Source organism: Alosa alosa, chromosome 18, assembly GCF_017589495.1.
Source record: "Alosa alosa isolate M-15738 ecotype Scorff River chromosome 18, AALO_Geno_1.1, whole genome shotgun sequence".
NCBI lineage: Eukaryota > Metazoa > Chordata > Actinopteri > Clupeiformes > Clupeidae > Alosa > Alosa alosa.
The window spans coordinates 18,333,033-18,349,154 of record NC_063206.1 but is presented as its reverse complement, the minus strand read 5'-3'; the positions used below and the strand labels follow the sequence as shown (position 1 = coordinate 18,349,154).

At 41.9% G+C, this 16,122-nt stretch overlaps 3 protein-coding genes and 1 pseudogene across 4 annotated transcripts; all 4 read left to right on the top strand.

The window, feature by feature from the left end:
- Positions 1-1,180: 1,180 nt before the first annotated feature.
- LOC125311571 lies at positions 1,181-3,093 on the top strand (annotated as a pseudogene).
- A 6-nt stretch (positions 3,094-3,099) lies between these two features.
- On the top strand, positions 3,100-8,228 carry LOC125311573 (dual specificity protein phosphatase 13-like). Its single transcript, XM_048269770.1, has 3 exons — positions 3,100-3,583; positions 5,204-5,421; positions 7,181-8,228. Exons 1-3 carry the CDS (start codon positions 3,456-3,458, stop codon positions 7,390-7,392), a joined length of 558 nt encoding a protein of 185 aa, XP_048125727.1. The 5' UTR covers positions 3,100-3,455; the 3' UTR covers positions 7,393-8,228.
- Positions 8,229-8,652: 424 nt separating this feature from the next.
- On the top strand, positions 8,653-10,757 carry LOC125311569 (dual specificity protein phosphatase 13-like). 2 transcript variants are annotated; one of them, XM_048269768.1, is made up of 4 exons: positions 8,653-9,265; positions 9,299-9,336; positions 10,082-10,299; positions 10,499-10,757. In XM_048269768.1, the coding sequence occupies exons 1-4, from the start codon at positions 9,128-9,130 to the stop codon at positions 10,744-10,746; spliced, it is 642 nt and encodes a 213-aa protein (XP_048125725.1). In that variant the 5' UTR covers positions 8,653-9,127; the 3' UTR covers positions 10,747-10,757. The 2 variants fall into 2 exon arrangements, with proteins under 2 accessions (XP_048125725.1, XP_048125724.1); XM_048269767.1 differs by having other exon boundaries at positions 8,653-9,336.
- Positions 10,758-11,346: 589 nt separating this feature from the next.
- LOC125311572 (dual specificity protein phosphatase 13-like) lies at positions 11,347-15,534 on the top strand. Its single transcript, XM_048269769.1, has 3 exons — positions 11,347-11,479; positions 12,588-12,805; positions 13,967-15,534. Exons 1-3 carry the CDS (start codon positions 11,352-11,354, stop codon positions 14,176-14,178), a joined length of 558 nt encoding a protein of 185 aa, XP_048125726.1. The 5' UTR covers positions 11,347-11,351; the 3' UTR covers positions 14,179-15,534.
- The last annotated feature ends 588 nt before the right edge of the window (positions 15,535-16,122 follow it).

Here is a 16,122-nt window from a genome sequence, read left to right as displayed (position 1 = left end):
ATTTTAAAAGGAAATCAAATGTTAATATGGAATTCTAAAGGGTACATTTCCTGTTATTTTGAATTCTCAATATGCTAAAATAGTTGACAATATCTAATGAAGCTATAATGCGTGACATGGAAATATCTGTCTACATTTCACAGGGGCACCCAGTGGTCAGTGGTCATAATTGCAGTGTAGGCTAGATCTAGACTCACTACAGAGACAAAGGGAGGTCACACAATGTAGACTACAATGAACACAATGTAAATTACACCTGGATATTTAGATGTCAACAGCCCTGTGTCCATTTAGGCTAATGTAAGAATCTAAAAGGAAATCATTTACATTTGCCAAAATTCTAACTTGTCTGGACAACATTTGTCTCAATTCCTAAATTCACTCAGGTGCTAAATACACAGCTGTGTCTTCCCAGAGGGAAGATGTGTGTTTGTGTGTGTGTGAGAGAGAAAGAGAGAGAGAGAGAGAGAGAGAGAGAGAGTGGAGGGGGGTCTCAGGAGGGGATGAGCACAGCCAGATGGGAGTCACAGCTGGGGAAAAAAAACAAGTTTTCAAATAATGAACATAACCAAATGTCCATGGAAAAGAAGATAGAAGAGTGAAACACATCTCAGGGACAGTGTTTATCTACATCTGATCATATTTACAAAGAAGAGCTCTAGAATAGCTAGCAGTCTCGGACTGGGTTATTGCACACACAGATAATACAAGGGCAGGCCTATCATCCTCTTATCTAACTCTGGGGGAGATGGTGAACAAGCTTATTTCCCCTAAAAGTTGGCATGTTCCTTTCAGGAGGTAAAATGACAGTAACAGAAACCAGTGGAGGAATGATGGACAGGTCTAAAGGCTGGGGAGAGTATAGGGGAGGATTTGTGTCATTCCTATCTGAAGTCCTGTGAATGAACCAAGCTTCACAGCACTCTAAAAACGGTGAAATGTCTAATAAAACTGTAGATAGAATTATCCTGTAATACTTATGTGATACTGTTACCTTTGTCAATAAAACACTTGATTTACATAGATGTGCAAGAGGCTCAATAACACTGTTGCATGAACTTGGTATCTGAAAAATATGAAACAAATGTATTTCTATATATTTAAATGATTAATGTGTTCCCAAGTGTTACTGTGGCTTTCAGTGAATTCCATCATTATTGTAGGCTGTCTACAGTTAATAATATTATGGGATAAATATATTGTTTCTACTCTTTTAATTGAGTGTTAAATGAGAACAGTTGTAATTAACCCAAGGTATGTATTGAAGGTGTCTGACATTCTGCAGCGTGAAAGTGTCACCACATGTTGATCAGTAATATCACAGGGCCATCTAGTGGTTAAACTCAAAACTGCAAAAACACGTTAGTTTTCAGTACAGCAGCTGTTCACTTCATTCTCACATGTAAGGGCGCCATGTCTGCTCTTGTGACCACTGAACACACCAACAGATCTGGAGAAATGGACAGAGAGAAGGCTCTCTCCAGCAGTGATTCCCCTCCAGATAAGGCTGAGCGCCTGAGTGAAACTCCCAGTATGGAGACCCTCGAGGAAATGGATGAAGTGTGGCCTAACCTGTTTTTAGGGGACATGTGAGTACAGTGTCAACATAAAACCATAACCATAAAAAGCCATATATATATACTGGGTCTTGTGATTTCTAGTATTTATTTAAAGGTCCTTAAGTGCAACTGTAGTTTCACCAAATATTTCCAACCCTGGTACTGCATGAACTTTGAAATTGACATTGATCAGGGATTCCTAACCTTACTTCATAGTTTGCTTAACCTTTACAAACTGATAATAAACTGCATTGGCAGTCAGGAACAATGCATTTACCTTTACTGTATAAATTTACACATTCTTCCGACTGCAACTGAAACTAACGTCATCCCCTCTTGTTGCTGATTGACCCACTATCCTGGTGGCTGAGGAAAATGTAAACTCACGAGAGGAGCCAGTGTCTTAGTAAGATAAAACATGAGCAGTTATTATACCAGGCAGGTGGGGCCAGGTTAGGCAACTGTAGGCCTGGCCTACAACTAAATTATGTTAATGAAAAAAGGTATTACCACAATAAACTGAACTGAAAAAACTGAAATCCCAAAAAGTTTGAAAAGTTCCCACAATACACTTGTACACAAGTAAAAATGGGATTCCCTGTGTAAATAAGAAAGTTTACTGAAAAGCAGATGCTAAATCTTCTTTAAACAGCTGGGGACATTTGAGCCTCTAATAGAAATGATGAATAGAATACCTCTGTAGAGGTCCTGGATCAGGGCATCATAGACAACCTGCTCTGTCCTCCCCAGGTACATGTCCCACCATGACCGGTACAGTTTGCTCTGTCCTCCCCAGGTACATGTCCCTTCATGACCGGTACAGTTTGCTCTGTCCTTCCCAGGTACATGTCCCATGACCGGTACAGTTTGTGGGTCCTGGGGATCACACATGTGCTGAATGCAGCTCATGGGAAAATGTGCTGCAAGGGCACTGATGACTGCTATGGCACCACTGTCAGCTATTATGGAGTGCCTGCCAATGACCTGCCGACCTTCAACCTTTCACCTTTCTTCTACCCAGCTGCACAGTTCATTCTCCATGCCCTAAGCAAGCCCAGTGGTAATTTACCTCCTATATCCATGTGTCCATGAGAGAGAAATCTTGAGTGGCATTAAGCTAGCCTACAATAGACTAATTTGAAATAATTATTTATTTATCAAATTTTACAGTGAAAATGAAGCTGTACAAAACATAGAATTAACTTAATCCTTAAAACAAGGGATTAAAAACGGTTTTAACAAAGCATCTTCTCTTTTGTCCAGCCAATGTGTTTGTGCACTGCGCAGTGGGCGTGAGTCCTGGCGTACCTCATGATCCACCATAACTACACACTGCTTAACGCCATCCTGCGGGTGAAGGAGAACCGATGGATCTTCCCCAATTGCGGGTTCATCAGACAGCTTCAGTCGTTGGATGGACGCCTGTGGAGAGAGAGGACTGATCAGTCACATGATAAATGTTTACCTGCAAATGAGAAGGAAACAGGAATTTCACTGTGAGAAAGATAGAATTCAGCGATTGCCCATGTTGGAAAGAACTGCTTTTGGATAGACGTAGGCTACGTCCCCGACTCTCACAACGATATAATAGGCCTTAAACATCACGCAAATGAATGAATTGCTCCGACGACAAGGAGAGTGTGTGTTTTGGTTAGCCTACGCAACTTCAAAACGAAGAGATTCATTTTAGGCTTCATTTTTGAATATGGATATGCCCAACAGTAGTGCGTAGTTCCTGCAGCACTGTATGGTACAATATCCATTTGCCCAGAGCTTAGGCTACCCAAAAGCACATGCTTTCGCGAATCACAGCGCAGCGACCAGGACAGCCGAGCAGCGTGGACAAGTAAACAAGACCCAGAGTCCCACGGATGAGTTTGTGAATAAAAATCTACAATGACATGCAGACGACGAAAACAACATGGACTTTTCGAAACGAGAGAGTTGGAGCGTATTTTGGATTCGTGTACGCTGGACTTAACACCAGTCGACGAGGTCTGGCCGAATTTGTTCATCGGAAGCGTGTGAGTGTTACGTAGCCTAATAAGTCTCTGTATGTCTGTGCGTGCAGCTACAGTACAAGGCTACTAATCGCAAACTTTCAGTAGATGAAGCTGCCATAAACTCTCATAATACACTAGTTCCATGGGCCAGATGAGTAGAGTTACCACACGTTCTGGTTTTCCCGGGATTGTTCTCTTTTTTTAATGTCTGTCCCGGAAAATTGATAATCTTACCCATCTTTCCTTATCATTTGCAGCATTTGTTAATAAATTATCATTTAAAACCGGGGGGGGGTCGGCAATGAATGTCCCGGATTTTCACAAATCAAATGTGGCAACCCTACAGATGAGATGTCGGTCCCACTCAAGGTTGCTTATACTTTTTGAAAAGATACATGTCTGTAGTTAACATTTTTGTAGGATAACCCTTCTGGAGTCACTAAATTAGCTAAATTAGTGTTATCAGCTGTTAAAGTTACCCTCCCCCATTGAAAAAACGCAGGTGCCTATCTTGCTGGCCTTTGTTAAAGGCATATTTGATTTTATTATATTTGGTATCATTTTAAAGATGACTATCTGTCTATCTTTTATTCAAGTCCTTTTGTGAACACTTTGGACAAATACAGCCGACCCTGGAGCTCTTCAAACTTTTAATCACACAAATTTTCCTGCCATTTCTGCCTAAATCATCTTTTTTCTTTTTTTTTATCCTGTGGCATCAGGAAGCATCAGAGGCATCACTGGCATGACTTTAAGGATTCAGAAAATGTATACTTTACAAGCACTACCTTACTTCGAAAAAACACCATGCCTGATATAATGAGATAATATGGGTAAAGTATACATTTTCTGAATCCTTAGAGTCATGCCAGTATTGCAGTGTTTGCATTTCATATCTCTGATGCTCCCTGATGCCACAGGATTAAAAGAAAAAAGATGATTTAGGCGGAAATGGCAGGAAAATGTGTGTGATTAAACGTTTGAAGGGGTCCAGGGTCGGCTGTATTTGTCCAAAATGTTCACAAAAGGACTTAAATGAAAGCTCAGATTGTCCTCTTTAAACTGATACCAAACATAAAATGCAAATATGTCTAGTGCAAATATGTCTATGCAAGATAGGCACCTGCGTCAAAAATGTGTTTTTTCAATGGGGGAGGGTAACTTTAACAGCTGAAAACACTAATTTAGCTGTGACTCCAGAAGGGTTATCATACAAAATGTTAACTACAGACATGTATCTTTTCAAAAAGTATAAGTAACCTTTGCCAGCTTGAGTGGTACCGACATCTCATCTGGCCCATGGACTAAGTCATGAGTTTTATGCACAATTTTGGACATTAAAAGCCAACAATATTGACCAGAGGACTAACTAAAATTAGCTGTTTATTAGGTTAATCTGAATGATAGGCCATTACTGATAAGTTTGTTCTCGCAGGTTTGGTCCCATTTTAGTCCAATGTGTATTGGTTTTCTTAAATCTAGGCTAGGTTACTTTAGTAGTAATTGTTAAATAATTGAAGGCATGTTGACGCCACATTCTCCTAGTCTCATTTCCACTGACTAAAAACAGAATGGGTATATTTGTGGTCATGCACACTCCGTCGGGGGATCAGATGGTTTGACTGTGGTGTATGTGTCCAGTGCCATTGCACAGAATCTGACTGCGCTGAAGAAGCTGGGCATCACGCATGTCCTGAACGCTGCACACACCAAGCAAGGCTGCATTGGGGACCAGGACTTCTACGGGGACGCGTTCGTTTATCATGGCATCCCAGCCGATGATTCCTCAAAGTTCGACTTGAGTGTTTACTTTCATCCCGCGGCGGATTTCATCCACAAATCTCTGAAGAAGAAAGATGGTAAGATAGCCTGTATACTTTAGGCCTAGGCCCTATTCTGCAGAAATAATTTGGATCACTGGATATTTCTGGAAATATGATAGATAGCCCTAACCTGAGAATTATGCCATTGTTAAAAACTATTGTTATGTTGTTTGCCTATAACTAACATTTTACCCTACTCTGTGAACGCACAACACTTGCAAGAAGAATAGCTACAGCTACCAACCAGCAGGGGGTTGTTTCTAGAAAAGTTAGCAACGACGTTGCTCAACCACCATGGTACGACGCAACTTGCGACCAAACAACGACATTGTTTCACCTGTTTCCAGAAAGCATTGTACCTGTGTCGCAATTCGCTACCTCAGACGTTCGAACACCGTAGTTCCAACAACGTTGTTGTTGATGCAGCGATACTAGGGTTGCCACATTTGATTTGTGAAAAATCCAGGACCCCCCCCCCACCCCGAAAAACAATATTATAATTATGAAGTTAGAAACATTAAGAAATGCTGCTAATTGTATGCTGTTGAACTTAGGCTATATGGTGCATTGTCTCTTTAAGGTCGCTTAGTCTAAATTTTTTTATAAAACCCTTTCACCAGCTCTTGTAAGATATAAGGCTAATCCATAAACTCTAGCCTTGATTGTTTGTGCCACATATAACACAATATCAACAATACTATGCATAATAAGTTGTTACAAGCAGTTATAAGTTTCATATATTAGAAGGGGATATCAACGATGACACCTGGAACCTGCCAGTCTATCTATCTCTCTCTGGTGCGCACTCAAGATGCGTTTCCCAATTTCATTTGTACTCGATGCTCGACTAAATTCAAGATTGCGACGAACAGTAAACTTCCTGAAGGTACTGTCTGTATAAATCGTCTTGTAAATAAACTACCAGTGCTTTTTCAAAGTTTTCAATGTCTCGTTTTAAATGTCAGGGCCCTCGGAAGTCTACCAATGAAGTGTGGAGCTACTTTGAGCCTCGTAAATGGTGTAAAACAGTGATTTATTTGCATGGCTAGGCCGATGCCCGAGGCACCCCCAACGAATACCTGTTGGTAGCATCGGCTAACTAGTGCCAGATTTTGGAGTGCAGGGGACAGGCCGAGATGAGCTATGAGCCATACGTTCACACTCTGTATCATGTTTCAACACACTTTAGGTCAATATCACACCGGAATTCTCCTTTAAGTATAAGTATACTCTTTTGATCCCATGAGGGAAATTTGGTCTCTGCATTTATCTCAATTCGTGAATTAGTGAAACACACTCAGCACACAGTGAAAACACAGTGAGGGGAAGCACACACTAATCCCAACGCAGTGAGCTGCCTGCTACAGTGGCGCTCAGGGAGCAGTGAGGGGTTAGGTGCCTTGCTCAAGGGCACTTCAGCCGTTCCTCCTGGTCGGGATTCGAACCGGCAACCCTCTGGTTACAAGTCCGAAGCACTAACCAGTAGGCCATGGCCGGCCCAAAACCTGGACGTACAGGTGGTCACTCAGTTGAACCTTGGTCAATATGGCTGTAAATACAGTGAGAGCATGCACATAGTGCATAACCCAAAAGTTCAGTCTGAAATCTCAACACCTCTAATAGGTTACAGAATTAATGTCCTACCCCCAGAGTCTGCTGAAATGTTCTCCAGACTATAGTTTATCCAGTTGATGATTCTTACTGCAGAGCTACTCTTACAGTATGGTTCATATTCCAGGGAGGTTAAGAGTTATCTATCACAGTGAACTCATGTATTCCCATGATTCCTTGACAGGTAAAGTGTTTGTACACTGCTTCATGGGAGTGAGCCGCTCATCTACGCTAGTGCTGGCTTACCTCATGTTGAAGCAGCGGCTGAAGTTGCGTTCTGGCGTGGAGACACTCATCCAGAGGCGGGCCATCTACCCAAACAGGAACTTCCTGTCACAGTTGCTGGAACTGGATGCACAGCTGCAGAGGAAGCGCAGACTCTGCCCCATACTCTGAGTGATCACAAACGCACACGCATGCACACGCATGCACACGCACGCACGCACTCTCACTCTCTCTCTCTCTCTCTTTCTCTCTTAGACTCCTAAAACACACACACACACCATTTAGGCTACTGTAAGAATCTAAAAGGAAATCATTTACATTTGCCAAAATTCTAACTTGTTTGGACAACATTTGTCTCAATTCCTAAATTCACTCAGGTGCTAAATACACAGCTGTGTCTTCCCAGAGGGACGATGTGTGTTTGTGTGTGTGTGAGAGAGAGAGGGAGAGGGTCTCAGGAGGGGATGAGCTCAGCCAGACGGGAGTCACAGCTGGAAAAAAAACAAGGTTTCAAATAATGAACATAACCAAATGTCCATTGAAAAGAAGATAGAAGAGTGAAACACATCTCAGGGACAGTGTTTATCTACATCTGATCATATTTACAAAGAAGAGCTCTAGAATAGCTAGCAGTCTCGGACTGGGTTATTGCACGCACAGATAATACAAGGGTAGGCCTATCATCCTCTTATCTAACTCTGGGGGAGATGGTGAACAAGCTTATTTCCCCTAAAAGTTGGCATGTTCCTTTCAGGAGGTAAAATGACAGTAACAGAAACCATTGGAAGAATGATGGACAGGTCTAAAGGCTGGGGAGAGTATAGGGGAGGATTTGTGTCTTCAAACCACTCTAAAAATGGTGAAATGTCTAATAAAATTATAGATAGAATTATCCTGTAATACTTAGATAGATAGATAGATAGATAGATAGATAGATACTTCATTGATCCTGAGGGGGAAATTCAAGGTGTGATACTGTTACCTTTTTCAATAAAACACTTGATTTACATAGATGTGCAAGAGGCTCAATAACACTGTTGCATGAACTTGGTATCTGAAAATATGAAACAAATGTATTTCTATATATTTAAATGTCAATGTCAATTTTATTTATATAGCGCATTTACAGACGGCTTAGACGCACCAAAGTGCTTCACAGTAAAGTGCAATAAATAAATACAGGAAAGCACAAAAACAAAAAGGGCTACAGTTAAAATAAATTAAGAAATGCAGAAAAAAGGAACATTTAAAACTAAACACTGGGGCATAAAGGGAAACACTGGCCAAAGGCAAGTGAAAAGAGCCAGGTCTTTAAAAGGGACTTAAAAACATTCAGAGACTGAGCTGAACGGATGTGGAGGGGAAAGCGGTTCCAGAGTCTAGGGGCTGCCACTGAAAAGGCTCTGTCCCCCCTGGGTTCTTCCAGCTGCAGTTGGTCTGCTGACCGTAGTAGAGCTCTGGAAGGGGAATGGTGGTGGAGAAGATCAGACAGGTAGGAGGGGGCCAGACCATGGAGAGATTTATACACAGTCAAGAGGAGTTTGAAATTGATGCAGTAGCGGATGGGGAGCCAGTGGAGTGAAGCCAGAACTGGGGTGATATGTGTTCCCAAGTGTTACTGTGGCTGTCAGTGTGGGAATTCCATCATTATTGTAGGCTGTCTACAATTAATAATATTATGGGATAAATATATTGTTTCTACTCTTTTAATTGAGTGTTAAATGAGAACAGTTGTAATTAACCCAAGGTATGTATTGAAGGTGTCTGACATTCTGCAGCGTGAAAGTGTCACCACATGTTGATCAGTAATATCACAGGGCCATCTAGTGGTTAAACTCAAAACTGCAAAAACACGTTAGTTTTCAGTACAGCAGCTGTTCACTTCATTCTCACATGTAAGGGCGCCATGTCTGCACTTGTGACCACTGAACACACCAACAGATCTGGAGAAATGGACAGAGAGAAGGCTCTCTCCAGCAGTGATTCCCCTCCAGATAAGGCTGATCGCCTGAGTGAAACACCCAGTATGGAGACCCTCGAGGAAGTTCTGCATGGTGGACAACTTTCCTGTAATCATGTGGATGAAGTGTGGCCTAACCTGTTTTTAGGGGACATGTGAGTACAGTGTTAACATAAAAAAGCCATATATATATATATATATATATATATACACTGGGTCTTGTGATTTCTAGTATTTTTTTTAAAGGTCCTGTAAAGTTTCACCAAATATGTCCAACCCTGGTACTGCATGAACTTTGAAATTGACATTGATCAGGGATTCCTAACCTTACTTCCTACTTCGCTTAACCTTTACAAACTGATAATAAACTGCATTGGCAGTCAGGAACAATGCATTTACCTTTGCTGTATAAATTTACACATTCTTCCGACTGCAACTAATGTCATCCCCTCTTGTTGCTGATTGACCCACTATCCTGGTGCCTGAGGAAAATGTAAACTCACAAGAGGAGCCAGTGTCTTAGTAAGATAAAACATGAGCGGTTATTAAACCAGGCAGGTGGGGCCAGGCTAGGCAACTGTAGGTCTGGCCTACAACTGAATTATGTTGATGAAAAAAGGTATCACCACAAAAAACTGAACTGAAAAAAATGAAACCCCAAAAAGTTCCCACAATACACTTGTACACAAGTAAAAATGGGATTCCCTGTGTAAATAAGAAAGTTTACTGAAAAGCAGATGCTAAATCTTCTTCAAACAGCTGGGGACATTTGAGCCTCTAATAGAAATGATGAATAGAATACCTCTGTAGAGGTCCTGGACCAGGGCATCATAGACAACCTGCTCTGTCCTCCCCAGGTACATGTCCCATGACCGGTACAGTTTGCTCTGTCCTTCCCAGGTACATGTCCCATGACCGGTACAGTTTGTGGGCCCTGGGGATCACACATGTGCTGAATGCAGCTCATGGGAAAATGTGCTGCAAGGGCACTGATGACTTCTATGGCACCACTGTCAGCTATTATGGAGTGCCTGCCAATGATCTGCCGACCTTCGACCTTTCACCTTTCTTCTACCCAGCTGCACAGTTCATTCACCAGGCCCTAAGCAAGCCCAGTGGTAATTTACCTCATATATCCATGTGTCCATGAGAGAGAAATCTTGAGTAGCATTAAGCTACAATAGACTAATGTGAAATAATTATTTATTTATCAAATTTTACAGTGAAAAATGAAGCTGCACAAAACATAGAATTAACTTAATCCTTAAAACAAAGGATTTAAAACGGTTTTAACAAAGCATCTTCTCTTCTGTCCAGCCAAGGTGTTTGTGCACTGCGCAGTGGGCGTGAGCCGGTCGGCTGCGCTAGTCCTGGCGTACCTCATGATCCACCATAACTACACACTGCTTAACGCCATCCTGCGGGTGAAGGAGAACCGCTGGATCTTCCCTAATCGCGGCTTCCTCAGACAGCTTCAGTCGTTGGATGGACGCCTGTGGAGAGAGAGGACTGATCAGTCACACGATGAATGTTTACGTACAAATGAGACAGGCATTTCACTGTGAGAAAGATAGAATTTAGCGATTGCCCATGGTGGAAATAACTGTTTTTGGATAGACCTAGGCTACGTCCCCGACTCTCACAACGATATAATAGGCCTTAAACATCACGCAAATTAATGAATTGCTCCGACAAGGAGAGTGTGTGTTTTGATTAGCCTACGCAACTTCAACACGAAGAGATTTATTTCAGGCTTCATTTTTGAATATGGATATGCATTTTTTGAGGCTTTCCCACAGTGGTGCGTAGTTCCTGCAGCACTGTAGCCTATGGTACAATATCTATTTGACCGTCTTCTTCCGATTATATGACCTCAGCCTGCCAATGTCCAGCGCGACGTGCTCTCATAGGCTCGCAGGCGCACCCTCCTCGCCTCATCTCTTGTCATCCGTGGAATGAACTGTTATGAAACATCGTGCACCGGAGCAGCAGAGGACCCCTATGCAATGCCTAGTGTCCGCCTATCGCCCTGCAGGATAGGGTGAGTGACAGAACTTCTCCAAAAGCACCTGCTCTCGCGAATCACAGCGCAGGCGACCGGGCAGCCGAGCAGCGTGGACAAGTAAACAAGACCCAGAGTCCCACGGATGAGTTTGTGAAAAAATCTACAATGACATCCACGCGAGGGAAAGAACATACACTTTTCGATACGAGAGAGTTGGAGCGTATTTTGGATACGTGTACGCTGGACTTAACACCAGTCGACGAGGTCTGGCCGAACTTGTTCATCGGAAACGTGTGAGTGTTACGTAATAAGTATCTCTATGTCTGTGCGTGCAGCTACAAGGCTACTAATCGCAAGCTTTCAGTAGATGAAGTTGCCATAAGCTCTCATAATACACTTGTCATGAGTTTTAGGCAACAGTTTTGGACATTGAAAGCCAACATTATTGACCAGAGGACTAATGTAACGGTATGAAAATTTAACCTCAAGGTTATAGTGACCAAAATTATCACGGTTTTCGGTATTATCACGGTATTGTATACAAGTGTGTTCAATATGTTCAGAAAGTACTGATAGGCCTACACAAGCTGAAATAGTTTCAAAAAATGTCCATTTCACTTTTTTCTTGGTCATGTTTAATTGGCTATGTGCTTATAGCTTAACTTACCCTACCATAACTTGGAGTTTGCTATTTCTGTTATTTGGATCCAATGAGTGAGACCAAAGTAAGTGTTTGAAATAAAACTTTAGGCTACTGTATTCTCCTGATAACGTGAGTGGAATAGATTTAATGTGGACGCAAACATAAAAAGACGCAGAGTGGCTACATGATACGGTACACATTTTGCGGTGAAAATGTTACGCCTTTTAAAATCAGGTGTAGCCTAATCCGAATCGCAGTTAAAACCATCAATTAGACAACAGAATCAGTAGGGTACCAGTTTTGTTTCATTGTACCAGGCCTACTGTATGTCAAAAGCAGGCTCGGATGAAGCTGGGAAGGATTAAACACACGGTTTCCACACCGTGGTAATCAACCCTGATAATCATGATATTTGAAAAGAAAAGGTGATTTTTTATTTTTTATCGGCAATTTTTTTTATCGCGGTTTACCATTATACCGGTAATCGTTACATCCCTAGTATTATGTTAATCTGAATGATAGGCCTGTACTGATAAGTTTGTTCTCGCAGGTTTGGTCCTATTTTAGTCCAATTTGTATTGGTTTTCTTAAATCTAGGCTAGGTTACTTTAGTAGTAATTGTTAAATAATTGAAGGCATGTTGACGCCACATTCTCCTGGTCTCATTTCCACTGACTAAAAACAGAATGGGTATTTGTGGTCATGCACAGTCCGTCGGGGGATCAGATGGTTTGACTGTGGTGTATGTCTGTATCCAGTGCCATTGCACAGAATCGGACTGCGCTGAAGAAGCTGGGCATCACGCATGTCCTGAACGCTGCACACACCAAGCAAGGCAGCATTGGGGACCAGGACTTCTACGGGGACGCGTTCGTTTATCATGGCATCCCAGCCGATGATTCCTCAAAGTTCGACTTGAGTGTTTACTTTCGTCCCGCGGCGGATTTCATCCACAAAGCTCTGAAGAAGAAAGATGGTAAGATAGCCTGTAGACTTTAGGCCTAGGCCCTATTCTGCAGAAATAATTTGGATCACTGGATATTTCTTGGATCACTGGATATTTCTGGAAAAAATGGCCCATTTTACCCTACTCTGTGAACACACAACACTGATCGACTTGCAAGAAGAATAGCTACAGCCATAGTACCAACCCCAACCAGGAGGTCCAGGAAGGTTTTCAGACCCAAACGAGATTTTGTTTTAGACTGATCATAACATTGATTCGATTCTCTTTTGCAGTATCTGCACGCTATAGGTTACTTAGATTGTACTTGGCTTGTATTTGTACTTGTATTTGGCCACTATTCCCACATCATTTGGAGGAAGCCAGACACTGAGCATCACCTCATTTATACCACCCCTCTAGGCAAACAGGGTAGCTGCAGCATCATGCTGTGGTGATGTTGTTCTGTGACAGGGAGACTAGTCAGGATAGAGGAAAAGATGAATGCAAAACAATAGATAGCAATCCTGAGTGAATCCTGATCCTTTTCCAGAGAGTTCAGGACCTCATGCTGGTGCCTTTCAACAAGACCCAAAGCACAGGAGTGGTTTCAGGAAAACTTTGCAAAAGTTTGGACTTAAACCTAAGAGAATGTTTCAATGGTTCAGACCATTTCCAAAGAGATACAGAATGTTCCGGGTACGGATACTGACTTAGAAATCATCTCCACCTTCGCTGTGATAGCTGTGCATCCATGATTATCTGGACATACAGGTGGTCACTCAGTTGAACCTTGGCCAATATGGCTATAAATACAGTAAGAGCATGCACATAGTGCATAACCCAAAAGTTCAGTCTGAAATCTCAACACCTCTAATAGGTTACAGAATTGATGTCCTACCCCCAGAGTCTGCTGATATGTTCTCCAGACTATAGTTTATCCAGTTGCTTCCAAGCTTCACCCATCCAAATCTAATGTAAGAACTTGGGCTTAAGGTCTGTTTCCTGTCTTCTTTTGTGACACCAGCATAAGTGTTTGTGTCATTCTTATGACACTGGAAGCAGAAGCATAGCTCATCACAAGCTGTTGATGATTCTTACTGCAGAGCTACTCTTACAGTATGGTTCATATTCCAGGGAGGTTAAGAGTTATCTATCACAGTGAACTCATGTATTCCCATGATTCCTTGACAGGTAAAGTGTTTGTGCACTGCATCATGGGAGTGAGCCGCTCATCTACGCTAGTGCTGGCTTACCTCATGTTGAAGCGGCGGCTGAAGTTGCGTTCTGGCGTGGAGACACTCATCCAGAGGCGGGCCATCTACCCAAACAGGAACTTCCTGTCACAGTTGCTGGAGCTGGATGCACAGCTGCAGAGGAAGCGCCGACTCTGCCCCATATTCTGAGTGATCACAAACGCACACGCACACGCACACACACACACACATACACACTCACTCTCTCTCTCTCTCTCTTTCTCTCTTACACTCCTAAAACACACACACACACACGCACACACACACACACACACACTGTACATAGAAATGCACCAGCATAACCTGATGCAGATAGCATACCCATACAGTATTTACATGTTGTACCACACATGTTGACTACTTATTGATGCTTCAACCCACATGTGTGTGCACTGCACACACAGAAACACATAGAGGTTACACAGATGCAGCTGTGGAGAAAGCATCAACAGTGACCCATTCTCTGACTGGTAAACAACACACACACACACGCACGCACGCACGCACACACACATGTCTCCTTTTATGTACAATGCTGCTCTTTTACTACTGTAATTTACTACTTGTGTTGTGTTTCCTAGTGTGTGTGTGTGTGTGTGTGTGTGTGTGTGTGTGTGTGTATGTGTACTATATGGGTGTGTTACATAACATGCACAATTTGATGTGTTTCTTTCTTTTTACAAAATGTATGCACTTACCCAGACAAAAGCATGGCAGTTATGCCCAGTTTCTCACTGTAGACATTTATAACATCTTGACAAACCTTACAGTTCTGATAAGTCATAGGTTTAACCATATTTGTTTATATAAGCAGAGTCCACACAAACAAATGAAGTCTAGACAGACCATTTCAGATATACATGTAGAGTGTGTGCACCTCTTTATTGATTGATTATAAAGGGGTACTGGAGCAAGTTCATATGTTGAGTATAAATGAAGGAAATCCCCACATGATCATCCTGTAGTCTAAACAATTCCTTATTCAGCAGCAGGATGGTTGGGTTGGTTAACCTGTTTTGTGCTAAAACGTGATAAATGAGCTATATCAATGCCAACAGTACATGCAAACACTACAATGCAATGCACATTAAAAAAACATTGGTTAGAAAAGGTTTGAAAGACACAAAACCACTGACCGTTTCACTGGTGTATTTGTAAAATATTTTGTATGTTTTTCTTATGACTGTATAGAGCTATGTGCCATGTACATCCCTTTCAGCAATGTTTGGTTAATTAAAGTTAGGTCAAGAAGCAATCAATTTCTAAAAGCCATACAGTAAGCTATATCATTTTAAAGCTATATACTTTTCTAGACATGCTATTTATTTAAGACCTCAACTTGTTAAAGTGCCACTGATTGACTTTACAGTTTTGGTTAGTGCTTGTTTTGTCAAAGATTAAATTGACTAAAAATTCTGTTTTGCTATGTAGTATATGACTAAACCAGCTCTGTGAAATGAGTTGAAAATATTTTGTGATTTTAATATAAAGTGAATATGACTTAAAGAGATTTTGTGTCTAATTATATGATTTATGAAAGAGGAGAAGAGAAATGTGGATAGAGAAAAGAAGAGGAAAGAGAGAAGAAAGTAGCAGGAGGAAATGGGATAAACACGCACACTTGCGTGTGTGTGTGTGTTTGTGTGTGTGTGTGTGTGTGCGTGTGATTGCTCTCATGGCCTCATGCGTTCTCATCTGAGCAAATCAGGCAGAGCAGTTTTTGCCCCAAGGAGGATGGAGGGAGAGAAGGAGGGATACATGAAATATAAAAATGGGAAGAGAGGAAGAAAGGGAGAATATACAGTGAATTACACAGCAGAAAACATGGAGACGGGACAAACAAATAGCAATAAGATGGCTGGCCAAAGTGGGCATAGTGTGAGCACTCATTGTGCAATGATGGATGGAAAGACAAAACAAATGTTACAGAAAGCACGACAAAGAGAAGACAGAGGAAGAGAGAGGGAAAGAGAGGAAGAGAAAGAGAAGGATGTGGTAGCGAAGCTGAGCCTGGGCGGAGTGGTGAGGGGTAATGAGCACAAAGGAGTGTTGTAAGTGCACGAGGACTGGACAGAGAAGGAGACCAAAGGCCAC